Here is a 26589-nt window from a genome sequence, read left to right as displayed (position 1 = left end):
TTCTAAGGATGAGTGATATTTAAAAATTGTGCATGTTCCCCTAGCTCAATGGCTTGGACTCGACTCAAAGCACCCCCATTTATTTCTTTGTTTGTTAGTTTCTTTCTTTTTTTTTTTTTTTTTTTTTTGAGACAGAGTCTCGCCCTGTCACCCATGCTGGGGTGCAGTGGCACAATCTCCGTCATGACAACCTCCGCCTCCTGGGTTCTAGCGATTCTCCTGCCTCAGCCTCCTCAGTATCTGGGATAATTTTTGTATTTTGTATTACCTGGCTGATTTTGTATTTTTAGTAGAGACAGGGTTTCACCATGTTGGCCAGGCTGATCTCAAACTCCTGACCTCAGGTGATGTGCCCATCTTGGCCTCCAAAAGTGCTGGGATTACAGGAGTGAACCACCATACCCAACCAGCACCCCCATTTCTTAACACATATTTTTAAATGTCTTTACTAACTGGATGCTAATTCATGGATCATATAACCTACCACATTTCATATGTTTAAAATCTAATATAATGCTATTACCTATAAAGAGGACCTCATAAAAGTAACTTATAATTTCAAAAACCTGTAATTCAACATAACAGCGCTCAGGCACGATCACACTGGAATGGTCAGATGTTTGCTCCTAAACATAGAATGGCTGCAAACACAGCGGCGTCAAAAGCAGACTGACACAGGTGTGTTGTTTTGGCAACTCAAATGTCATGAGCAGCGTCGCCTTGGTGATACAATTTTCCTAAATGGTGAATGACTCCTGATAAAACAATGGGTAAATCAGTCTTTCCTTCATTGACCCAATAGCTCCATGCATGGACAATTCAGTCTGCTTGAAAGCCATATTTATATGAGAGAGAGTTGGGATCTCGCCCCAGGAATATAAGCTTGCCTTTTATATGTGTGAAGTCCCGGAGATCATGTGGCATGCGGGACCCTCTTCCCTCGTGTCCCTGGTGTTGCAGGATGGCCACCACCCCAATGCCACCTGCCACCCACTACAATGCCAGGGGCACCCCCACCTCCATCCTTGTAACAACCAAAACTTCCTCCACAAGTTGCCAAATGGCCTCCTAGGGGCTGAAATAAGGTCCTCTTTAGGAGTCAGTGTCCCAAGTCAGGAATTGGAAGCCCAAAGAGAGAACGTTCTTGGGGGTCACTCTTGAGACTGGAAGACCTGGCTTGACTCAAGCCCCTTAGAGCACACGGCTGCCTGGAAAATGCTTATCCTCCCTGTGACCTCTCCATCCAGGTTGCATTCTGGGGTGGGCGTTAGCACTGGCATCTGGATACTGAGAGAAGTCACCAGCCCACTGGCTTGGGTGACGTTGAAGCCTACCTGGCCCAGAGCCCCAGATCCAGGGCACACCCGCCAGTCGGGGAGCCGAGCTGCGGCAGGAACCATAACTGCTTCTCAGCAGTGCCTGTCTCTCTTGCTCTGTTGTCGCCATTTTCCTTCTTTCCCCTTGGAAGCATCCTTTTTTTTTTTTTTTTTAAGGTTTTAGACAGAGTCTCGCTCTGTCGCCCAGGCTGGAGTGCAGTGGCACAATCTCAGCTCACTGCAACCTCTGCCTCCAGGGTTTAAGCAATTCTCTCCCTCAGCCTCCCAAATACCTGGGATTACAGCACCCACCATCATGCCCGGCTACTTTTTGTATTTTTAGTAGAGACAGGATTTCTCCATGTTGGCCAGGCTGGTCTTGAACTTCTGACCTCAGGTGATCCACCCACCTCGGCCTCCCACAGTGCTGGGATTACATGTGTGAGCCACTGCACCCGGCTTGGAAACAGACTTAATCGCCTGCCGCATCTCTTCCGTTCCCTCATGGGGTGTCCCTGTAGTTTTGGGATGGTGACATTTATTTGAGGGAGAAGTGATGTTTAAAGACAGTCTTATCCCTTCATCCCAGGAGGAAGGTGGCCCCAGCAGGTGCTGGCAGCAGTACAGGGGGGTTTGAGGAAGGAAGTCAGTGAATCCGAAAGCTTCGGCACTTTCTGTACTTGAATGCAGTCACTTATTTATTTATTTATTTAGAGACAGAGTCTTGCTCTGCAGCCCAGGCTGGAGTGCAGTGGCGCCATTATGGCTCACTGCAACCTCTACCTCCTGGGCTGAAGCAATCCTCCCACCTCAGCCTCCCAAGTAACTGAGACTATGCCCAGCCAGTTTTTAAATATTTTTTTTAGAAATAGGGTTTTATCATGTTGCCCAGACGGATCTCAAACTCCTGGCCTCAAACCATCCACTGACCTCAGCCCCCCAAAGTGCTGGGATTACAGACGTGAGCCACTGTGACTGGCTGGAGCGGTCACTTTAAAATGCTGCATGTCAGAATATCCAGGTTACTCAGCTTGCTGCCCTGAAGGAGGGTTCCAAAGAGGCCAAGGTCCCCAGTCCAGCGTCCATCTGGACCGGCAGGTCAGCCTCACCCTGCGCTCTGATAGCCCCTCCCACCTGTGGGGCACTCGGTCCCTTGCAAAGTCCCTTCTCAGCAGCTGTCAACCTCTTTCGAGAGTGTGTGAATTCTGCTCCATAAGCAGGATGTGTGGTTTCAGCCTATTTTCATAGACGAGGAAGAGGCTCAGAGAGGCAAATAACTTCCCCAGGGTCACACAGCACCAGCAGGATGCTCTCCTCGTTCTACCTAGAAGCCTCATAGTGAGTGTCTAGAATTAAAGGGACAGGCCGGGTGCAGTGGTTCATACCTGTAATCCCAGCACTTTGGAAGGCTGAGGCGGGTGGATCGCTTGAGGTCAGGAGTTTAAGACCGGCCTGGCCAACATGGCAAAATCCCGCCTCTACTAAAAATACAAAAAAAAAAATAGCCAGGCGTGGTGGCATGCGCCTGTAGTCCCAGCTACTTGGGAGGCTGAGGCAGGAGAATCGCTTCAACCCGGGAGGCAGAGGTTGCAGTGAGCCAAGATCATGCCACTGCCCTCCAGCCTGGGTGACAGAGCCAGACTCTGTCTCAAATAAATAGATAGATAGACAGACAGACACTAGGCAAGAGAATGTGGCTGGAGGAACAGAAGTCACTTTCAACTCCAGAGAATCAGCTCAGTTGTTGGGGGCAGAGAAGAAAACTCCTTCTGTGGCAAGCCTAAGTGTCATAAGTATTAGGCTGGTCAGTCTCTGTGGAGCACTCCAAGTGAGTCTCGCTCCATGCTACAGTCTCTATGTTCTCTCTGCACAGTACTTTGTTTTCCTGATGGAGAAACCAAGGCTCAGAGAGGTATGGTCACTTGTCCCAGATCACACAGCTAGCAAGTAGCAAAGCCAGAACTTGACCCCACTCATACTCTTGACCTTTAATGACTTTCTGGATTGCACTGTTGGCCACAGTATACTTGGCTTCTAGCCATCAGATTTCTGAAGACACTGGAATATTTTCTCAGAGTCTGAAAGGGAAACTGAGGCCTTGGGTGCCATCTACTAAAGAAAGTGCCCCTGGCCTGTTGTAGCAAATGCAGGTCACCCTGAGGGATGCCTGGCATTGAGATGCCCAAGACACAGCTTCATTCAGTCAAGACGAGGGACTCCCCCATTTATGGAAGGGCCCCTTCATTTGCTCTGGGGTCCTCATGCCCTTTCCTCCATCATCTTGAAACCCAACCCATTCTCCTGGGTCATCTCTGGTTCTTCCGGTTTAGTGCTTGATGGAGTTTATTTGAGGAGAGGAATTGGAGGGAAATAGTCATGGTGAAAAACTCCACCCTTTATCCAAGGCTGGTTCCCACCCACGGCCTCAGCATTTAAGTGCCACATTTTAGTCCTCTCTGAACCCCCATTATTTACTTCCAAGCTTAACCCCAGGGTAGGCCTTAGAGGAAGGAGGGAGGGAGGGAAGAAAGGAAGAAAAGGAAGGGAGGATAGAGGGAAGGGAGGAGGGAAGGGAGGGAAGGAGGGAGGGAAGAAGGAGAGAGGAAAGGAAGGAGAGAGGGAGGGAAGGAAGGAAAGGAAGGAGGGAGGGAGAGAAAAGAAGGGAGGGAAGGAGGGGAGGAGAGATGGAGAGAAGGAAGAAAGGAGGGAAGGAAGGAGGGAGGGAAGGAGGAAGGAGAGGGAGAGAAGGAAGGAGAAAGGAAGGAAGGAGGAAGGGAAAGAAGGAGGGAGGGAGGGACGGAAGTCTGTTTCCCCATGGCTTTCTCTACAGCAGGGAAGGTGACTGACTGGCTGTGTTTTTGCTCAGAGGACTCATGCTAGTTAGAGATCTCCATTAGAACTGACCTCAGCATGACCAACGACAGTGTTGATTCCAGGATTGTCTGAGTCAGAAGCACTTCTCCCAGGCTGTGCTTGATGTCTCTCAGATCTTGGAATCTCTCTGCTGGGACAAATTTCAGCGAAGGAACCAAGCCCACTTTCATTCTCGTCTTGCCCCCTTGAACGTAAGCAGTCCCCATCCACCCTTCCCTGGGGAATTACGCTCACTTTGAACTCTCTCTTCATCTGTGTCTCTGCCGTCTCGTCGGAGGGTACCCAGCCCTTTATTCTGAGGAAGAGCTATGGGATAAGCCTGCCTGCCCACCAGAAATGATGGGGAACCGGGGGGCTTCTCACCGTCTTTCATGGAATGAATGTTTACTGAGCATCCATTCTGCCCCGATACTGTACTCAGCCCTGGGGATCCCACGGTGAACTTCTGCGCTCGGAGAATCCTATCAGAAACAAGGAATCAAAAATAAATAGGCTCACGCCTATAATCCCAGCACTCTGGGAGGCTGGGAAGAGGGTGCTGCAGGAGCAAAGGCCCTGAGACAGGAACAAGGCTGGGGCGTGCAAAGGACAGAAAGAACGCTGGAGGCGCTTGAGCATAGTGAGTGGAGAGAGAGTGGTGGGCCGAGAGGTTGGACACGCGTGTGAGCCCATCAGTCATCCTCCCGTCATCCCTGTCCCCATCCCCATTCACTCATTGTATCAGCTTCCTATGGCTGCATAACAAATCACCCCACACTTGATGGCTGAAAGTAATACACCTTTATTCCCTTATCATTCTGACAGTCTTAAGTCTGAAGTGGTCTCACTGGCTGATACAAATTAAGGTATCAGCAGGATGGTGTTCCTCCCTGGCGGCTCTTGAGGAGCACTCATTTCCTGGCCTCTTCCAGGGTCTAAAGCTGCGTTCCTTGCATCCTTTGGCTTGTGGCCCCTTCCTCCACTTTCAAAGCCAGGAGCAGAGCATCTTGCTTCGGTGGTGACATCCCTGCTGTCATCAGGGATCCCTCTGTAACCCTCTTACCAAGACACATGATTACATCAAGGGCCCATGGAGGTAACCTCAGGGAATCTGCCCATCTCAAGATATTTAACATCCCATCAGATCTGCAGAGACCCTTTCTCCATCCAAGAAAACATATACAGGTTTGAGGGATTCGAACCTGAGATCTTTGGGGCTGTTATTCAGTCTCCGACACTCATCTAACCAACGCTGTCAAGCAATGCTGTGGACAGGCCCCGGGCTAAACAATGGCTGTCCCTGTCGCCATCCCTGTGAGGTCTCACTGGACTGAGGCTACGGACCTTGCTTCTAGCCCCTCCTTCCACGTTACCACTCACCAGCTACTTACTTTAGGAAAGTCCTTTGACCTCCTTGAGCATCAGTTTCCCCATCTGTAAAAGTGAGATGTGGCCCAGGTCAGCCTTGAGGTTTCTTCCCGAGCTAGCATTCAGGTTCCTCGTGAGGGCCAGTGGCGGGCACGCTCATCACAGGCCAGGCCACACCTGGATTGTAGGAACTCCCCCAGTCCACCTCTCTGGAACATCCCTCCAAAGAGAGGAACTCAATGCATTCTTTTAGGGCAAAGGTTGCAAATGAGGTTGAGGACCACACACAGTTCTCCCATGGGTCTTATTTGGCCTGCAGTTTTCAGGAAAAGTGAATTTGCGGTGAAATCAGGTTTTCAGCCTCTTAAAAAAAAAAAAAAAATCCAAAGAATTCTTAACACGGAATCTACGCCCTCACAAGGCAACCAGTGGCAGGAGCTGGGAAGGGGTCACTGTGGGGTCCCTCATCCTCCAGGATCCAGACAGCCCAATCCACACATCGACCTCACCAGCCTGCCCCCTGCACACCTATGAGTATGAGAATCCTGCCCAGCTTTGGTGATATTGGCAATTAAGTCACGACTGTGACAAAGCCCCAAAGGCCCTCTCCTCACTTCCCAGCTGCACCATTCATGGTAGAATTCCTCCCGTTGAAAGCATACTTTGGGCCAGGTGTATGGCTCATACCTGTAATCCCAGCACTGGGAGGCCAAGGCAGGAGGATCATTTAAGCCCAGGAGTTTAAAACCAGCCTGGGCAACATAGCAAGTCCCCACCCCTACAAAAAAAAATTAAAAATTAGTCAGGTGTGGTGGTGCATGCCTATAATCCCTGCTACTCGGGAAGCTGAGGCAGGAGGATCAGTCGAGCCCAGGAGTTTCAGGCTGCAATGAGCCATGATCATGACACTGTACTCCAGCCTGGGTGACAGAGCGAGACCTGGACTTAAAAATAATAATAAAGCATACTTTTCTGTTTAACCAGAACTTCCCACTCCTCCCACTCCAAGTATGATGAAATCTAGAAAAAAAGCTTTGCGGAGACCCCAGACCCAGTCTCCACAACCTCCAAGCCTTCCACTTTAACTTGACTCCCAGCATTCTAGACCAGGTGGAAGCAGAAATCAAGGCTGCTGGAGCCTGCAGGGCCAGGAGAAGCGGGAGTCAGAGAGAGTGTGATGTCTGCTGAAAAACGTGGTCAGGGCCTCTTGCCAGCACCAGCTGCTCCTTGGCGGCCTCCTTGTCTGGTTGGCCAGAGCAGAAGCAGCCCCTGCCTCCCTGTGCCCAGCACACAGGCGTGGCCCACCTGTTCCTCTCCCAGATCCTCAGGGTCCTAAGTGGTCAGTATCCGGCCAATCGACCCACATTCAAACTTCCTGGAGAGTCCATCCCAGGACCTCTTTTTCTTCCGTGAAAGAGATCAGGGGACCTGGTTCTTAGGAAGCTTCAGTTGAAAGGATCTGGCAAAGATTCTCAGAAGGTTTAGAGATGCAAGACTGACTCTTGGCTTGGATAGGATCATCCAGCTAGTAAAGTGGAAGAAATGAGGATTTAGTTTTCTTCTTGCCAGAAAGCATAGAAAACACTTGCCAGGAGGGAGGCAGTTATAGAAGGATGGGAGTGAAGGAAGGAAAGGAGATAAGGAGACTAACATTTCTAACCCAGAAGGGACCTTGCTGCCTACTGCTAGAGCCTGGGTCATAGAGCTCCCAGGGAAATGGGTCTCCCAGTTTGTCCATGGACCACCTAGGATGCTTCTGATGATATAGGTTCTAGGGTTCCCTCCTAGACCCACTGCTCAAACTCTCTAGGAGGAGAGCTCAGAAATATGAGGGGTTTGTTTGTGTGTATGAGAGAGACAAGGTCTGTCTCTCTTGCCCAGGCTGAAGTGCAGTGGCACAACCTTGGCTCACTGCAGCCTCAACCTCCAGGGCTCAAGTGATTCTCCAGCCTCCGTCTTGCTAGTAGTTGGGACTATAGGCAGGTGCCACCACACCAGCTAATTTTTTTTTTATTTTATGTATAGACAGGGTCTCACTTTGTTGCTCAGGCTGGTCTGGAACTCTTGGGCTTGAGTGATCCTCCTACCTCGGCCTTCCTAAGTGCTGGAATTACAGGCATGAGTCACAATGCCTGGCCAGGAATCTGAATTTTAACAAGCCCTTCAGTTGATCTGGATGCACCCTGGAGTTTGAGAACCACCAAATTTGACCATGTGATAGTCCTGGGGACACTGGCCACCGGAATGCTAGGCTCACTGGGGGATGGCTTTTCCAGAGGAAGAAGGACACCTGAGTGGTGGGTGAGGGCCATTTAGTGAAGGCAGCTCTTCAATTCCATCTGGGAACAAGGGACAGCTGGCAAATAAGTTCTTGCAGACCCTTGGGTGAGCTGAGAGCAAGGATGGGGAGGAACTTGGAAGCAACATCACATTGAGATGCTCAGCCACATCTAAACCATGGAGAGCACCTCTCAATGGGTAGCAATACAATTTTGCCTCCCAGGGGGCACTTTGCAATATCTGGAAGCATTTTTTGATTATCACAACTTTCGAGATAGGGGTGCTATTGGCATCTAGTGTGCAGAGGCCAGGAATGCTGCTCTATCATCCTCCAGTGCACAGGACAGCCTGGCAACAAGAAATTATCAGGCCCAAAATGCCGGTAGTGTGGAAGTGGAGAAACTCTGATCTCAACTGAGATTATTCCAGGCCGCTGGGCAAGACCAAGACTCATGGGCACTGTTAAAGGGGAGCTACCATCCAGACATCTCAGAAGTCAAAAGAGGCCCTGTCCATCTCCTTCTGTGGGCTCTCAATATATTTTTAGTGAATAAATAATAAAACCGGCCAGGCACGGTGGCTTACACCTATAATCCCAACACTTTGGGAGGCTGAGGCAAATGGATCACTTGAGGTCAGGAGTTGGAGACCAGAGTGGCCAACATGACAAAATCCCATCTCTACTAAAAATACAAAAGTTAGCCAGGCGTGGTGGTGCATATTTGTAATCTCAGCTACTCAGGAGGCTGAGGCAGGAGAATTGCTTGAACCTGGGAAATGGAGGTTGCGGTAAGCCAAGATCATGCCACTGTACTCCAGCCTGGGAGAGAGAGTGAGACTCTGTCTCAAAATAATAATGATAATAATAAAACAGAGTTACTAAATTTATATTTCACAGATGAATATATTCAACACATCTACCCCATTTGGAGGGAACATCTAACATCTAAGTTTGAGGTTCTTCTCAGATATGTGGTCCAACCAAATGCTGCCCTCCCTGAGGCCCCCCCACATAAGCCCTATACACAGTGACCCTCAGCTGGGACAACAGTGAAGAGGCATCTCATTTTCAAGCTGTTATTACCTGCTGTGTGACCTTTGATAAATCACCTAATCTCTCTGGGCTTCAGTTTTCTTAGTTGTAAATGGAAATATATATCACTCATGTTTAGTTAGTGTCGATTACGTGCTAGGCATTTTACATGCATGATCTCATTAAATTCCCAGGACAGAGGGGACGTGAAGTGGGTCTTCAAGGCTGAGTAGGAATTGGCCCTCAGCAGAGGGAACATGAAAGAGCAGCCTTGGGAGCTTAAGTATAAGGGTGGACAGGGTGTGCTCCTTGGGAAAAATCAAGAGATCAGGGCCAAGAATGATAGGAGGCGGGAGTCTGGAAGGGAAGTTGAGAATTATTGAATTCCTGGGCTCCATGAACAAGACCTAGCAGCTTAGAAAGTGTCTGAGTGTAGACCTCCCCACCTGTGCCCCAGCCCCCAGCAAAGATGCCCCCTGTTCACGGCCATGTATGTCTTCCATTCATAGTCTTTGGAGGTTTCCAGCAGCTGCACTGTCTGATAAGCTTTGAGCCACATATGGCTCTTTACATTTAAATCAATCAAAGTTAAATAAAATCTAAATTTTAGTTCCTCCATGACAATAACCACATTTCAGGTGCTCAATTGCCACATGTGTCTAGTGGCTATAATACGGGATAATGCAGATATGAAACATTTCCATCATCACAGGAAGTTCTAGACAGTGATAACTTAGAGGAATAGCTACTGTTCTACACAGAACTAGAAGTTTCTTTCTCTGTTTCTTTCTGATCCTCCATAAGCAGTAAGAGTGATAGCAGGTGCCACACTGCTAAGTACTATAAGCTTTACCTCCTTAAATCATTGCAGATATTATTGACCCTATTTAACAGATGAGTAAACTGAGTCTGAGACAGATGAAGTGTTCAAAGTGACACAGCTTATAACCAGCAAAGCCAGAACTTGAACCCAGTTCCTCCCAGTCCACAGCCACATCCTTAACCAGCATGCTACACTGCTCATGCAACCCCAGCACACAGGTGGATCTAGGTTGAACAGATTTGTGGCAACAAACAAAGTATTTCCCTCAGACCTGGTTATCACTGATGGATTGTGGGTTGAGAATCAAACTAAATCTACTTCTGATTTTGCTCCTGGGTGATGGAAAGCAAAGTAGTTCAACCTGGATGTTTCTCATGGTCCCATATTAAAAATATCCTTCCGGGGTGGATCACTCAAGGCCAGGAGTTTGAGACCAGCCTGGCCAACATGGCAAAACACTGTCTTTACTAAAAATAAAAAATTAAAAAAAAAATAGCTGAGCTTAGTGGTAGGCACCTATAATCCCAGCTACATTATTATGGAGGGAGGCTGAGGCAGAAGAATCACTTGAACTTGGGAGGTAGAGGTTGCAGTGAGCCAAGATCATGCCACTGCACTCCAACCTGGGTGACAGAGCAACACTCCATCTCTAAATAAATAAATAATGAAAATTGTATGTGCTCATCACACAGGACTCCAAAATTAAGTTTCTGTCGGCAAAACACTTCAACTGCATTGTTTAAACAAAGGTGTTAATAGATTAAGAAAAAAGAATGACGGTAAAAGAAACTTGCCCTGCAAATTCACACAAGGCGAACCACATGATTGTGTCCAAGTTGCCTAGGTAATTGTACCTGTAATTTTTGTAAATTGACTTCATTTAGCAGGAGATGTTGGGTTACTTGCTCTGTAGCCTCTGGCTTAGATTGAGTATCTTAACCAGTTTCTCCTACCTCTGTTTTATAAAAGGAAGAATCTCCTGTAATCCCAGCTCTTTGGGAGGCCAAGGCAGGCAGATCGCCTGGGGTCAGGAGTTCAAAACCAGCCTGGCCAACATGGTAAAACCCCATCTCTACTAAAAGTACAAAAATTAGCTGGGCATGGTGGTGCACACCTGTAGTCCCAGCTTTGCGGGAGGCTGAGGTGGGAGAATAGCTTGAACCTGGGAGGAAGAGGTTGCAGTGAGCCAAGATCACTCCAGCCTGGGTGACAGAGCAAGATTCCATCTCAAAAAATAAAATAAATAAAAAAAGAAAGGCTCTTGGCAGCCCATAAGTCACGCCTAGTTTCAAATTCCAGCTGTACTATGTGTTTATGGTGGGACCTTGGGAAACTTACATAACCTCCCTGGGTTCAGCTTTTTCATCAGTAAAATGGGGGCTTTTGATGTCTGCTGAAATTAAATGAAATAACTTCTGCCCAAGTACCTGGAATGTTATAGAGGCTCCAGATACATTAACCTCCCTTCTCTGCTGAATCCTCATGTATGGTCATGTGATGTAGGATCAGGAGTTTCAGAGCTGAAAGGGAACTGAGTGACACTTAGAGCAGCACTCTCAACAGATGATACTTCTGTTTATGATCGTGTAGGTAACCACTGACTTAGGAAATGCCTGTAATCAAGAGCCACTCTGGGTATGTTTTGGTGACATTTTAGCGAAGGTAAAACAGAATGTTCCCTCTTACGAATGCAAACCTCTCCAGGCAGAAGAGCAGAAGTGGCTTTGACGTGGGCCACAGGGACTGCGTGAAACACAGCAGGCAGGGGATCTGGGTGGCCCAGAGGAAGCTGCTGGAGGGGCCACTGGGGCTTACGCTCTCAGAGCTTGGACTGTGGCTTCTGATTCATCCCAGATGACTGTCATTGGGGGCCAAATTGGGGATGGAAGAGTCCTCAAAGCTGGGAACATAGAACAGAAGGCAAGACAAAGGCCAGGGACCTTCTTAATGCCCGGGACGCAAACCAATATGGGCCACAGGGCAAGCTGCACTGCCTAGTTAGGGAATAGACAGAGGCCATTGTCAGAGTCAAATCGGATGGGAGAGCCAAATGGGGAAAGACTGTTGGGAAGCAGGAGGGCAGGACTCAGAGAGTAGAACTCAGAGAGTAAGACAGGTCTGATTAGGCCATCTGGATGTTAGTGCCAACTCCTATCTCCATCTCAGAGGGTGGCCAGCCTGTGGGCCTAGCTGAGATCACCTCATCCTGAACCTGTTAGAGTTCAGGAGCAGGAAGCCAGGAAAACTTAGTGGGTAAGAAGTCAGATTCTGGCCGAGCGTGGTGGCTCATACCTATAGTCCCAGCACTTTGGGAGGCCAAGGCAAGAGGATCACTTGAGTCTGGGAATTTGAGACCAACCTGAGCAACACAGTGAGACTCTGTCTCTACAAAATATTTGACACATTGCTAGGCATGGTGGTATGCGCCTGTAGTCCCAGCTACTGGAGAAGCAGAGGTGGGAGGATCACTCGAGCCTAGGAGGTCAAGGCTGCAGTGAGCTATGATCGCGCCACTGCACTCCAGCCTGGGTGACAGTTTAGACTGTCTCCAAAAGAAGTCAGGCTCTAGCATCCAGAACAAGCCTAGGTTTGAATCTGTCATCACTGGCTGTGTGACTTGGGCTAGGAACTTAACCGCTCTGATCTATAGTTTCTTCATGTGATGATGATTGTGAGGATGATGCTGGTGGTCATGAAGATGCTGGTGTGGTCATGATGCAGAGGAGGAGGAAGATGATGGTGGTGATGGTGATGCTGACTGATGGTGATGATGATGGCGATAATAATCAAGATTAGGATGTGATGAAGTCGAGGGCGATGATGACAGGGTGATTATGGTGATGGTGATGGTGATTATGGCGGCGGCTGATGAGGAAAGTTAGATGATGATAATTTCAATAATGATGATGGTAACAATGAGAATCGTGGTGGCTGTGGTGATGATTTTGGTAGTGGTGGTGATAAAAATGATGGTGAGGCTGGGCGCGGTGGCTCACGCCTGTCATCCCAGCACTTCGGGAGGCCAAAGCAGGCAGATCACAAGGTCAAGAGATCAAGACCATCCTGGCCAACATAGTGAAACCCCATCCCTGCTAAAATTAAAAAAAAAAAAAATAGCTGGGCATGGTGTAATCCCAGCTACTCGGGAGACTGAGGCAGGAGAATCACTTGAACCCAGGAGGCGGAGGTTGCAGTGAGCTGAGATTGCACCACTGCACTCCAACCTGGCACCTGGCGACAGAGCAAAAGTCTGTCTCAAAAAAAATAAAATGATGGCGATGGTGGTGGTGGTGGTGGTGATGATGATGATCGTGACAGCCCTTCCTTTAGAATGGGTGTGATGAATGGGCTGGAATACTAGGCTTTGCCACTATGTGACCTTGAGCAACTTAGATTCTGTCTCCCTTACCCCAATCATAAAGTGGTGATTAACAATCATTCCTGGACAGGTTCAGCTGTTCGTGCCTATGATCCCAGCACTTTGGGAGGCTGGGGTGGGAGGATCACTTGAGCTAAGGAGTTCGAGACCAGGCTGGGCAACATAGTGAGACCCCCCATCTCTACAAAAAATAAAAAAGTTAGCCAGACATAGTGTTACACCCTTGTAGTCCCAGCTCCTCAGGAGGCTGAGGAAGGAGGCTCACTTCAGCCCAGGAGATCAAGGCTGCAGCAAGTTGTGATTATGCCACTGTATTCCAGCTGGGATGATGGGACAAGTCTGGGGGAAAAAAAAAGTCATTCCTGCCTCAAAGGGTTGTCACAAGAGTTAAATTCACTAAAACTCATGGCCAGGCATGGTGGCTTACACCTGTAATCCCAGCACTTTGGGAGGCTGAGCCAGGGACATCACTTGAGTAAGCCCAGTTAGAGATCAGCCTGGCCAACACAAGGAGAACCCATATCTAATATAAGTAAAATAATAATTTTTTAAAATCTACATGTACAGTGCTTGGCACAAAGTAAGTGCTTAATAAATGCTATCTCTCCTTATTAATAGTATTATTTTTGTTGTTGTTGCTGCGTTCCCTTTAATTTTCTGAATCATTCTGTTTGTGCTGAGCTGCTATTGTTCAAAGCCAAAAGTCTTGGTCAGGATCAGAGTAACTTATCACCCCAAGCCCACAGGACCTCTCTATTCTTCCTGCCTCCTACCTTTTCCATTGGTAGGTGTCATGAGCGTTAAGTTGTCCAGGGATTTGTGGCATGGAGTATTACTAGGAAATAGGCCTCCTGTGTTCCCAGATCCTTGGAATGAAGAAGGGAGAGGGACAAGCAAAATCCTTCTCCTTGCCTCCCTGAAATAACGTCCACAGAGATGGGGATGCGCCAGGTGTCAGGGTCACCTCGGATGAACTCCCTTTGTGATTGACACCCGGAGCTGCCTTCCCACATGTCACTGTGGATCTTTATGAAGCAGCAGTCTGGGTACCCAAAGCTCACTGGCTCACATTGAGTTATGTGAGTGAGCCACTGAGGTTCTGTACAGATTCAGGACTTCCAGATCAAAGCAACCAGTGGCCTCTCCTGATGTCCCCTTCCTCACCTGCCCCACCTTGCCTTTCAGAGATTTGGATGGCAAGTCACACAAACCTCTGCCCCTCGGCGTGGAGAATGACCGAGTCTTCAATGACCTATGGGGGAAGGGCAATGTGCCTGTCGTCCTCAACAACCCATATTCAGAGAAGGAGCAGGTAAGTGCTTGATGCCAACCTGGTACCACCCCATCTTCTCAACCCCTCCCAGGTGAGAAGATGAGGGGAGGGAAGCTAAATCCTAAACTATGTCGTGATGGAAAGCAGCCGCTGTGGCTGGAGAACTTGGGAGGCCGAGGCCAGGAGTGCTTATCCTCGGATGTGGACCTCGACTTTGTTTTTGGGTGGTTTGGTATTGTTGGTGAGCTTGCCATTTTTCGCATTTTAATTATGTTTCTACCAGGAAAGGCATTCTTATAGTTCCAAATTTAAAAGATGTAAAAGATACATGGTAGCTGGGCACAGTGGCTCATGCCTGTAACCCTAGCATTTTGGGAAGCCAAGGCAGGAGGATAGCTTGAGGTCCAGAGTTCAAGACCATCCTGGCCAACATGGCAAAACCCCATCTCTACTAAAAATACAAAAATTAGTCTGGTGTGGTGGCACACACCTATAATCCCAGTTACTCAGGAGGCTGAGGCAGGAGAATCTCTTGAACTCGGGAGGCGGAGGTTGCAGTAAGCCAAGATCACACCATTGCCCTCCAGCCTGGATGACAGAGCAAGACTCCCTCTAAAAAAAAAAAAAAAACCAGCAACACCACCACCACCACCAGCCTGGGCTACATAGCAAGACCCTATCTCTATAAAAAAAAACTAATTAGTGGGCATAATATAATGGTATATACCTGTAGTTCCTAGCTACTCAGGCAACTGAGGCAGGAGGATCACTTGAGGACAGGAATTCAAGCCTGCAATGAGCTGTGATATAGCACCTCTACACTCCAGCCTGGGTGACAGAGTGAGACCCTGTCTCTAAAAAAAAATTGAAATAAATAAACAAAAAGACACATGATGAAAAGCCCTGTTTCTAATCCTAGCCACACAGTTTTCCTCCCCAGAGTCAAGCAATATTAAAGGTTTTTGTATATTCTTTTAGCCATGTTTTATGCATTGACAGACAAATACATATCATCCTTGACATATTTTTACACAAATAAGAGCACATTACACTTGTTGTTTTATACCTTGCCTTTCACTTTTTTTTTCTTTGCTTTAGGTGCATAATCTATCTGGTATTTCTCCCCATGTTATCCCTCCCCACCCTCCCCACCCCCCGCTGTCTCTCCCCCACCCCCCCAACTGCCCCCAGTGTGTGATGCTCCTCTCCCTGAGTCCACGTGTTCTCATTGTTCAACACCCACCTATAAGTGAGAACATGTGGTGTTTGGCTTTCTGTTCTTGTGTCAGTTTGCTGAGAATGATGGTTTCCAGATTCATCCAAGTCCCTACAAAGGGCATGAACTCATCGTTTTTTATGGCTGCATAGTATTCCATGGTGTATATGTACCACATTTTCTTTGTCTAGTCTATCATTGATGGGCATTTGGGTTGGTTCCAGGTCTTTGCTATTGTACACAGGGCTGCAATGAACATATGTGTGCATGCGTCTTTATAGTAGAATGATTTATTGTTCTTTGGGTATATACCCAGTAATGGGATTGCTGGGTCAAATGGAATTTCTATTTCTAGATCCTTGAGAAATCGCCACACTCTCTTCCACAATGCTTGAACTAATTTATATGCCCACCAACTGTGTAAGAGTGTTCCTATTTCTCCACATCCTCTCCAGCATCTGTTGTCTCCAGATTTTTTAATGATCGCCATTCTACCTGGCGTGAGATGGTACCTCAATGTGGTTTTGATTTGCATTTCTCTAATGACTAGTGATGATGAGCATTTTTTCATATGTTTGTTGGCCTCATATGTTTCTTCTTTTGTAAAGTGTCTGTTCATATCCTTCACCCACTTTTGAATGGGGTTGTTTGTTTTTTTCTTGTATATCTGTTTTAGTTCTTTGTAGAGTCTGGATATTAACCCTTTGTCAGATGGGTAGATTGCAAAAATTTTATCCCATTTTGTTGGTTGTTGATTCACTCTAATAATGGTTTCTTTTGCTGTTTTGATTATGTAGCCTTGTAGTATAGTTTGAAGTCCAGCAGTGTGATGCCTCCAGCTTTGTTTTTTTTGCTTAGGATTGTCTTAGCTATGCAGGCTCTCTTGTGATTCTATATGAAGTTTAAAGTGGTTTTTTCCAGTTCTGTGAAGAAGGTCATTGCTAGCTTGATGGGGATGGCGTTGAATCTATAGATTACTTTGGGCAGTATGGCCATTTTCACAATATTAATTATTCCTAGCCATGAGCATGGAATGTTTTTCCATCTGTTTGTGTCCTCTCTTATTTTGTCGAGCAGTGGTTTGTAGTTCTCCTTGAAGAGGTACTTTACATCCTTTGTTAGTTGTATTCCTAGGTATTTTATTCTCTTTGTAGCAATTATGAATGGGAGTTCACTCTTGATTTGGCTCTCTGTTTGTCTGTTATTGGTATATAGGAATGCTTGTGATTTCTGCACATTGATTTTGTATCCTGAGACTTTGCTGAAGTTGCTTATCAGTTTGAGAAGATTTGGGGCTGAAACGATGGGGTCTTCTAGATATACAACCATGTCATCTGCAAATAGAGACAGTTTGACTTCCTCCTTTCCTAACTGAATACCCTTTATTTCTTTTTCTTGCCTGATTGCTCTGGCTAGAACTTCCAATACTATATTGAATAGGAGTGGTGAGAGAGGGCATCCTTGTCTAGTGCCTGATTTCAAAGGGAATTCTTCCAGCTTTTGCCCATTCAGTATGATATTGGCTGTGGATTTGTCATATACAGCTTTTATCATTTTATGATACATTCTGTTGATACCTAGTTTATTGAGAGTTTTTAGCATGAAGGTTGTTGAATTTTGTCGAAGGATTTCTCTGTGGTTTTTGTCTTTGGTTCCATTTATGTGATGGATTACGTTTATGGATTTGTGTATGTTGAGCCAGCCTTGCATCCCCTGGATGAAGCCTACTTGATTGTGATGGATAAGCTTCTTGATGTGCTGTTGCAATCTGTTTGCCAGTATTTTATTGAAGATTTTTGTGTCAATGTTCATCATGGATATTGGCCTGAAGCTTTCTTTTTTTGTTGAGTCTCTGCCTGGTTTTGCTATCAGGATGATATTGGTCTCATAAAATTAGTTAGGGAGGATTCCCTTCTTTTGTATTGTTTGATACCGTTTCAGAAGGAATGGAACCAGCTCCTCTTTGTATGTCTGGTAGAATTTGGCTGTGAACCTATCTGGACCTGGACTTTTTTTGGTTGGTAGGCTATTGATTGCTGCCTCTACTTCAGCCCTTGTTATTGGTCTATTCAGGGTTTCAACTTCCTCTTGGTTTAGTCTTGGTAGAGTGCAAGTGTCTAGGAATTTATCCATTTCTTTCTGGTTTACTGGTTTATGTGCATAGAGCTGTTTGTAGTAATCTCTGATGGTAGTTTGTGTTTCCGTGGGATCAGTGGTGATGTCTCCTTTATCATTTTTTATTGCATCCATTTGATTCTTCTCCCTTTTCTTTTTTATTAATCTAGCTAGTGGCCTGTCTATTTTGTTGATCTTTTCAAAAAACCAGCTCCTGGATTTATTGATTTTTTGAAGGGTTTTTTTGTGTCTCTGTCTCCTTCAGTTCTGCTCTGATCTTAGTTATTTCTTGTCTTCTGCTAGCTTTTGAGTTTTTTTGATATTCTTCCTCTAGCTCTTTCAACTTTGATGATAGGGTGTCAATTTTAGATCTTTCCTTGTTTCTCATGTGGGCATTTATTGCTATAAATTTCCCTCTCAACGCTGCTTTAAAAGTGTCCCAGAGATTCTGGTAAGTTGTGTCTTCATTCTGATTGGTTTCAAAGAACGTCTTTATTTCTGCCTTCAATTTCATTGTTTATCCAGTTGACACTCAGAAGCAAGCTGTTCGGTTTCCAAGTGGTTGTGCAGGTTTGAGTGTGTTTCTTAATCCTGAGTTCTAGTCTGATTGCACTGTGGTCTGATAGACTGTTTGTTATGATTTCTGTTCTTTAGCATTTGCTGAGGAGTGATTTACTTCCAGTGATGCGGTCAGTTTTAGAGTAAGTGAAATGTGGTGCTGAGAAAAATGTATATTCCATGGATTTGGGGTGGAGTGTTCTGTATATGCCTATTAGGTCCGCTTGGTCCAGCTCTGCATTCAAGTCCTGGATGTCCTTGTTAATTTTCTGTCTCATTGATCTGTCTAATATTGACAGTGGAGTGTTGAAGTCTCCTGCTATTATTGCGTGGGAGTCTAAATCTCATTTTAGGTTGTTAAGAACTTGCTTTATGTATCTGGGTGCTCCTGTGTTGGGTGTGTATATATTTAGGATAGTTTGCTCTTCTTGTTGGATTGATCCTTTGGCCATTATGTAGTGTCCTTCTTTCTCTCTTTTGATCTTTGGTTTGAAGTCCATTTTATCAGAGATAAGGATTGCAACCCCTGCTTTTTTTGTTGTTCTCCATTTGCTTGGTAAATCTTCTTCCATCCCGTTATTTTGAGTCTATGTGTGTCTTTGTATGTGAGATGGATTCCTGAATACGGTGCACTGATAGGTCTTGACTTTTTATCCAGTTGCCAGTCTGTGTCTTTTGATTGGGGTATTTAGACTGTTTACATTCAATGTTAGTATAGTTACATGTGAATTTGATCCTGCCATTTTGTTACTGGCTGGTTTTCTTTCCCATTGTTGACTCATTTTCTTCATTTCATTTTTGGTCTTTGCCAACGGGTTTGCATTTGCAGTGACTGGTACTTGTTCCTTTCCGTGCTTAGTGTTTCTTTCAGGAGCACTTGTAGGGCAGGTCTGGTGGTGACGAAATCTCTCAATAATTGCTTGTCCATAAAGGATTTTATTTCTCCTTCACTTATGAAGCTTAGTTTGGCTGGATATGAAATTCTGGGTTGAAAGTTTTTTCTTTAAGGATGTTGAAAATTGGCCTCCACTCTCTTCTGGCTTGTAGGGTTTCTGCCAAGAGGTCCGCTGTGAGTCTGATTGGCTTCCCTCTGTAGGTGACCTGACCTTTCTTTCTGGCTGCTCTTAGCATTTTTTCTTTCATTTCAACCCTGGTGAATCTGACAATTATATGTCTTGGGGTTGCTCTTCTTGAGGAATATCTTTGTGGAGTTCTCTGTATTTTTTGAATTTGAATGTTGGACTGCCTTGCTAGGCTTGGGAAGTTCTCCTGGATAATATCCTGGAATGTGTTTTCCAGCTTGGATTCATTCTTTCCATCATTTTCAGGTACACCAATCAAGTGTAGATTAGGTCTTTTCACATAATCCCATATTTCTTGGAGGCTTTGTTTGTTTCTTTTCACTCTTTTTTCTCTTGTCTTGCCTTCTCTTTTTATTTCATTGAGTTGATCTTCAATCTCTGATATCCTTTCTTCTGCTTAGTTGATACGGCTATTAAAACTTGTGTTTGCGGCCGGGTGCGGTGGCTCACGCCTGTAATCCCAGCACTTTGGGAGGCCGAGGCGGGTGGATCACGAGGTCAAGAGATCGAGACCATCCTGGTCAACATGGTGAAATCCCGTCTCTACTAAAAATACAAAAAATTAGCTGGCCATGGTGGCACGTGCCTGTAGTCCCGGCTACTCAGGAGGCTGAGGCAGGAGAATTGCCTGAACCCAGGAGGCGGAGGTTGCGGTGAGCCAAGATTGCGCCATTGCACTCCAGCCTGGGTAACAAGAGCGAAACTCTGTCTCAAAAAAAAAAAAAAAAAAAAAAAACTTGTGTTTGCTTCTAGTAGTTCTCGTGCTGTGTTTTTCAACTCCATCAAGTCGTTTATGTTCTTCTCTAAGCCGGTTATTCTAGTTAGCATTTTGTCTAGGCTTTTTTCAAGGTTTTTGGTTTCTTTTCATTGAGTTAGAACGTGTTCCTTTAGCTCATAAAAGTTTGTTATTATCCACCTTCTGAAGCCTGTTTCTGCCAATTTGTCACACTCCTCGGTCATGTTGTGTTCCTGTGTTGTTGAGGAGTTGTGATCCCTTGAAGGAGAAGAGGTGTTCTGGTCTTTGATGGTTTCATCTTTTTTGCACGGTTTTTTCCCATCTTTGTGGATTTACCTGGCTGTGGTCTCAGGGAGCTGCTTGATGAGGTCACTTGGCTGCCTGTTGAGGGGCTACTGGGTTTCTAGGGACTCCTTCAGGTTGCTAGGGAAGCTTCCTGTGTCTTTTTTGTTTACACTGGGGGTTTAGGCCTGCCTCTTCCACTGACCTGGAGGAGCTGCTGGGTGGTCAAGAATGCAGTCCCATTGCTACATAGGCTTCCTGTGTTTTTTGTTAAAACATGTAGCCCAGTCCCACCCCTCTAGTAGTGGGTTGTGCCCTTCCTCCACTAGGCCGGATCATTCAGGGTTCAGCTCAGACTGTGGCACTGGCTACACAACCGACTAGAGTCAGAGCTTCAGCCCTCTGGGGTTTGTGGGGGAGGGTAGGGACCTGCCCAGGTGCACCCAGCCCTCTCCCCCTTTCAGCTTCCTCTCTCTCCAGTCATGGGGTAGGGGCCTGCCGCTATTCACTTATTAACATATCTTAGAGATTAATCCCCAGTATAGGTAAAGAGGATCTTAGTTCCTTTTTTATAGCCACATAATATTGCACTGTATGGCCATCCTGTAATTTATTGTATCAGTCCTTCATAATGAGCCATTGTCAATATTGTGCTATTTGGCACAGGGGCAGGCTTATCAATAGAATAAGTTTCTAAAAGCCAGTCATGGCTGCTCACACTTGTAATCCCAACACTTTGGAAGGCTGAGGCAGGAGGGTCCTTGAGCCCAGGAGTTTGAGACCAGCCTGGGCAACATGGTGAAACCCCATCCCTACAAAAAAATACCAAAAAAAAAAAAAAAAAGGGAATGGTGGCACATGCTTGTAGTCTCAGCTACCCTGGAGACTGAGTGGGGAGAATCATCTGAGCCCAGAAGATCAAGGCTACAGTCAGCTGCAATGGTATCATTGCAACTCTGCACTCTAGCCTGAGCAACAGAGTGAGACCGTGTCTCAAAAAAACAAAAAAGAATAAATTCCTAGAAGTGGGATTGTTGGATCAAAAGTCATGTACATTTGTGATTTTGGTGGTACTTGCCACAGCGGTTGTATCAATCTTAGCAGCTAACTAGCAGAGTGACTGTTTCCTCACAGGCTTGCCAGTTCCATCTGTTATCCAACCTTTTAGTCTTTGCCAATCTGTTCAGATGTGTTTTGACAGCTAAGTCAATATCACTTCCAAAGAGTGGCTAGACTTGGCTGGAGATCAGTAGTAACTTTGTCTCATCTGTTCAGGAAGCTGACAGGCCAGGCCAGGGCAACATTAGGGAAGCATGTGAATTTTATACCCATCCTCTGCATTGCAGTGAAGTCAGGGTGAGGTGACCAGTGGGGGGTCAGTAGATGAGGGTGGCTTAGGTAACTCAGCAAGTGGTGACCTGCTTCATTTTCCTGATGCTTGGCCTATAGATGGCAGCTTTCACTGCCAGCTCATCTAAACAAGGCCTCAAATCCTCTCTACATAGTTTCAGTGGGGAGGATGAGGCATTCTAGAGTCTTGGTGGCAATTGTTTTCTTTAGCCGCCAATGGCTGGCCAGGAAGATAAGGACATCAGGGATTCTGTAGTAGATCAGATCCGTGGTCCCACTAGCTGACTGTCCCTCTAGCAATGATATCTGGAAATGTTTTCTGGAAAAGCACAACAGTAGGCTTTTATTACGTTGTCCTCAAAAGTCAAGACCACACCATAAGCATTAGGAAACTAGTCTCCATTCATGATTAAGTAAACAAATATGGTTTAAATTTTATATTTTCTTTCTTAATTAAAAACAAAGAGGTATGGCCATCATATGAGCCCTCACAAGACAATAAAGGACAGAAGGAGGCAATCTCAGGCCAGATCTAGCCTGCAGACCTGATTTGTTAGGTCTATACCATATTGTCCTAAGAGATAATTTATAGTTATATTGTAAATGTATTGCCAATGTTTCAAATTTCTACATAAATATATCTACAGCTTCTCTTTATGTAAATGTATGTAATCTGACCACATTGAGCCTATATTCTTTTTTTGTGTTTTTTTTAGAGACAGAGTCTTGCCCTGTCCCTCAGGCTGGGGTGCAGTGGCACTGTCATAGCTTACTCACTGCAACCTCAATCTCCTAGACTTAAGAGATCCTCCTACCTCAGCCTTCTGAGTAACTAGTACTACAGGCTGATGCCACCAGACCTGGCTAATTTTTTATATATGTTGTAGAGACAAGGTCTAGCTATGTTGCCCAGCGTGGTCTCGAACTCCTAGTTCAAGCAATCCTCCCTTGCCGGCCTCCCAAAATGCTGGGATTATAGGTGTGAAACACTGTACCCAACCATATTCTTATGGGGCAACACTCTGCATAGACTGAATAGCAGGTACCCACTCTAGACAGGGCGTGGCTTTCTAGTTGGCCACAAACCTCACCACTCCCTATTGTCTCCCTCTTATTAAGGCCAGTGTCTATTGTCATTTATAATAGCATTAATGCTTTTGATTTCTTATAATAGGAGGAAAATTAAATCTTTTTGTATCCATCTCTTTTTTATTATTTACTGTGAGACAGAGTCTCTGGTGCTATCTCCGCTCACTGCAACCGCCACCTCCCAGATTCAAGCATTCCTCCCCACTCAGCCTCCCAAGTAACTGGAATTACAGGCATATGCCATCACACCTGGGTAATTTTTATATTTTTTGGAGATGGGGTTTCACCATGTTGGCCAGGCTGGTCTCAAATTCCTGACCTCAGGTGATCCACCTGCCTCGGCCTCCCAAAGTGCTGGGATTACAGGTGTGAGCCACTGTGCCTGGCCCCATGTCTTTTTTCTAAGTGGCAGGTAGAGATGGACCAAGAGGTTCACGTTTTAAGAAAGATTGTTTTGGCCAGGCACAGTGGATCACATCTGTAATCCCAGCACTCTGGGAGGCCGAGGCAGGTGGATCCTTTGAGCCTAGGAGTTTAAGACCAGCCTGGGCAACATGACAAAACCATCTCTACAAAAAAAGTATAAAATATTCACTGGGTGTGGTGGTGCACACCTGTAGTCCCAGCTTCTTGGGAGGTTGAGGTGGGAGTATCACTTGAGCCAGGGAAGTTGAAGCTGCTGTGAGCCGCGATAGTGCCACTGACTCCAGCCTGGGCAGCAGAGCGAGAACCTGTCTCAAAAAATACCAAAGTAATAATAATAACCTAAGAACATTCTTCATTTCCACACACACACAGTCTTTCTTTTTTAATATGCACCTAAGAGTCCTGTTTTGAAGTTACTTAGCCTTCTTTACAGATTGACCTTACCCAACTACCACCTCTAGGTATCAGTTTATAATTCCTGGTCTGCAGTAACTCTTGAGATTTTGGTTAGGAGGGAGAAAGAGGGGAGGCCTTGACCCCATGAGAAAGACACTAAAAGTCAATGCAGAAATCTGAGCAATGGCAGACTCTGGTCATTTCCTTTCACACTGCCCATCTCAGTTAGATAATGCCAACTGGCAAAACATAACCTTGGACTTCAACCCTGAGGAATGGAGCTCAACATTGAGAACAGGGCCTCAGGGATTGGAAGATCAGATAGGCGTTTGCCTAAAACAAAACGGAAAAAGGCATTCTAGTAAGAGGAAGGCAGGGCTGGGCGCAGAGGCTCACTCCTGTAATCCCAGCACTTTGGGAGGCTGAGGAGGGAAGATCTTCTGAGGTCAGGAGTTTGAGACCAGCCTAGCCAACATGGCGAAACTCCGTCTCTACTAAAAATATAAAAATTAGCCAGGGATGGCGGTGGGTACCTGTGATCCCAGCAGCTCAGGAGGCTGAGGTGGGAGAATCATTTGAACCTCAGAGGCTGAGGTTGCAGTGAGCTGAGATCATGCCACTGCAGTCCAGCCTGGGTGACAGAGCGAGACTCCATCTCAAAAAAAAAAAAAGAAATGGTTGTGGCTCATAACATTGCTCTTTTTTTTCTTGCTATGGATCATTATTAGTTCTCTGAGGTTGTCTTTGGTACTAACACCACCTGAGACACATGCTGAGTTTTCACATCATCCTATAGGCTCTTATCATAATAATCATCTTAAGTGAAAAGCTACCCTAGATAAATAATGTGAGGACCTGCTGTTGGACCATTCTTCCTGCACAAACTCAGGACTGGAAGGAGGACCACCAGCCTTTGCAGGACGTGACAATGAAAGGACAGGAAGATGTATAGAGAACTTGCATTAAGGCCTCTGCTCACATCGAAATTCCATTTGCTTCAAGAAGGGAAGGACTTTGAGGATGCTAGAGAAAGGGGGTAAGACTGAATCTTCCAAGCAGTTTTAGCCTAGAGAGTTCCTGGGAGCATGACTGATAGACCAGTGGGGCTTGGGATTTATGTTCCTCTTTGCCCACCATCAAATCCTGAATGTAGAATTTCACCCAAAAAGATTTAAAACCATGGGCCAGGCTGAGCATGGTGGTTCATGCCTGTAATCCCAGCACTTTGGGAGGCTGAGGCAGGCAGATCACCTGAGGTCGGGAGTTCAAGACCAGCATGGCCAACATGGTGAAACCCTCATCTCTACTAAAAATACAAAAATTAGCCAAGCATGAGGGTGCACGCCTGTAGTCCTAGCTACTCGGGAAGCTGAGGCACAAGAATTGCTTAAGCCTGGGAGGCAGAGGTTTCAGTGACCTGAGATTGCACCACTGCACTCCAGCCTAGGCAACAGAGTGAGACTCTGTCTCAAAAACACGCACATACACACACACACACACACACACACACACACACACACACACACACACGGGCCTGTAAAATCATCCTGGCTCTGTTGTCTGAGATTCAACTTTCCAATGCCTCTCAGAAATAGAGCTGGTGGGAGACAGAGACCCTAGCGCTCGGATATATTTGAATCCCAGTTCCAGCACAAAGGAAGCAGCCCTGTTACCACCCCATTGGATGTCTCCATAGGCACAGCCTTCAGAAATGCTTCCCAGACTGAGCAAATTAATAGAAAACACAATGTTCTTCTTTCCATCCTGAAAGACAATCTCCTAACCTCGCCTCTACCTCCTCAAAGCCACTGTACGCGGAGCTCCTGGAATCAGCTTCTCTCCTTCCAGTTGTAACTCACATTTACGGCTTCTTTAAGCATCCACGGGGACCTAGCATTGTTAATGACACAAAGAGGAACCCAGCCACTACCTGCAATCCTGAGTCAAGAAGGGATAGGTGGGGGTTGAGAAGCAGCTTTGCTTTGGCAAGGCAGCAAAGCAACTCTCGAAGACTGGGCAAAACACAATAGATTGCAATTGAAGCAGGACAGATGCAAGTTAGACATGAGGAAGAACTTCCCGACACAGGAGACTATTAGTTCCCAGAGAAAATAGTGAGGTCTGACCCACTGGGAATCCCAGAAGGGATTCCCACCCTCTTCGATGCTCTTATTTGTCTCGATTCAAAGAAAACCAGCCCTAGAGGCATCTTCTTTTAAGTTTGTCTCAGAAGGCTGACGCATTAATCTTTATCTAGCAGTCATTTCTCTGGCCGACAGTCTGGGTCACTGTGGGTGAGGCCAGTGAGACTCGAGTCCCCGGTCGCAGAGTGCATTGTGTACATAACTTTGTGACCCCCATCTTTACCATCCCCCTGCAAATTGCATCTGGCCTGGGATTGTAGATAGAACAAATCAGTTCATCTGTCACCATTCACTCGCAAACCTGCCGTGTGCATAGATCTGGGGTAGAAGCAAAGCCAAACACAGATCTCCCTGCCCTTGAGACCTTCATAGATGTGTGGTGAGAGACTCATATAAGGTTCAGTTAGTGCTGAAATAGAGAGGCACGCAAAATGCTTTGGGAACATAATTACCTCAGCAGGTGGGTACCAGGGAAGATTACCACAGGAGGTCACATCTGGTCTGGGTTTTGAAGATTAGGCAGGAGTTTACCTAAAAGAAAATGGAGGCCAGGTGCGGTGGCTCACACCTGTAATTCCAGCACTTTGGGAGGCTGAGGCGGGTAGATCACCTGAGGTCAGACGTTTGAGACCAGCCTGACCAACATGGAGAAACCCCATCTCTACTAAAAATATAAAATTAGCCGGGTGTGGTGGTGCATTCCTGTAATCCCAGCTACTCTGGGGGCTGAGGCAGGAGAATCGCTCGAACCCACAAGGTGGAGGTTGTGGTGAGCCACGATTTCGCCATTGCACTCCAGCCTGGGCAACAAGAGCATAACTCTGACAAGAAAAAGACGAGGGAGAGGGGAGGGGGGAGAGGGGAGAGGGG

At 46.3% G+C, this 26589-nt stretch overlaps 1 protein-coding gene across 3 annotated transcripts in view; it reads left to right on the top strand.

Moving 5' to 3' along the window:
* NOS1 (nitric oxide synthase 1) overlaps positions 1-26589 on the top strand; it is a 228813-nt gene that overhangs the window by 112863 nt on the left and 89361 nt on the right. For all 3 annotated transcript variants that reach the window (XM_032240963.1, XM_032240971.1, XM_032240980.1), the window contains exon 3: positions 14238-14364. In XM_032240963.1, the coding sequence (XP_032096854.1) occupies positions 14238-14364 (127 nt within the window). The remainder of the gene's footprint in view (positions 1-14237; positions 14365-26589) is intronic.

The sequence above is a fragment of the Sapajus apella genome, unplaced genomic scaffold (assembly GCF_009761245.1).
Source record: "Sapajus apella isolate SASKATOON/1434 unplaced genomic scaffold, GSC_monkey_1.0 scaffold2, whole genome shotgun sequence".
In the NCBI taxonomy this organism is placed as follows: Eukaryota; Metazoa; Chordata; class Mammalia; order Primates; family Cebidae; genus Sapajus; species Sapajus apella.
This window is presented reverse-complemented; position numbering and strand designations above follow the sequence as displayed.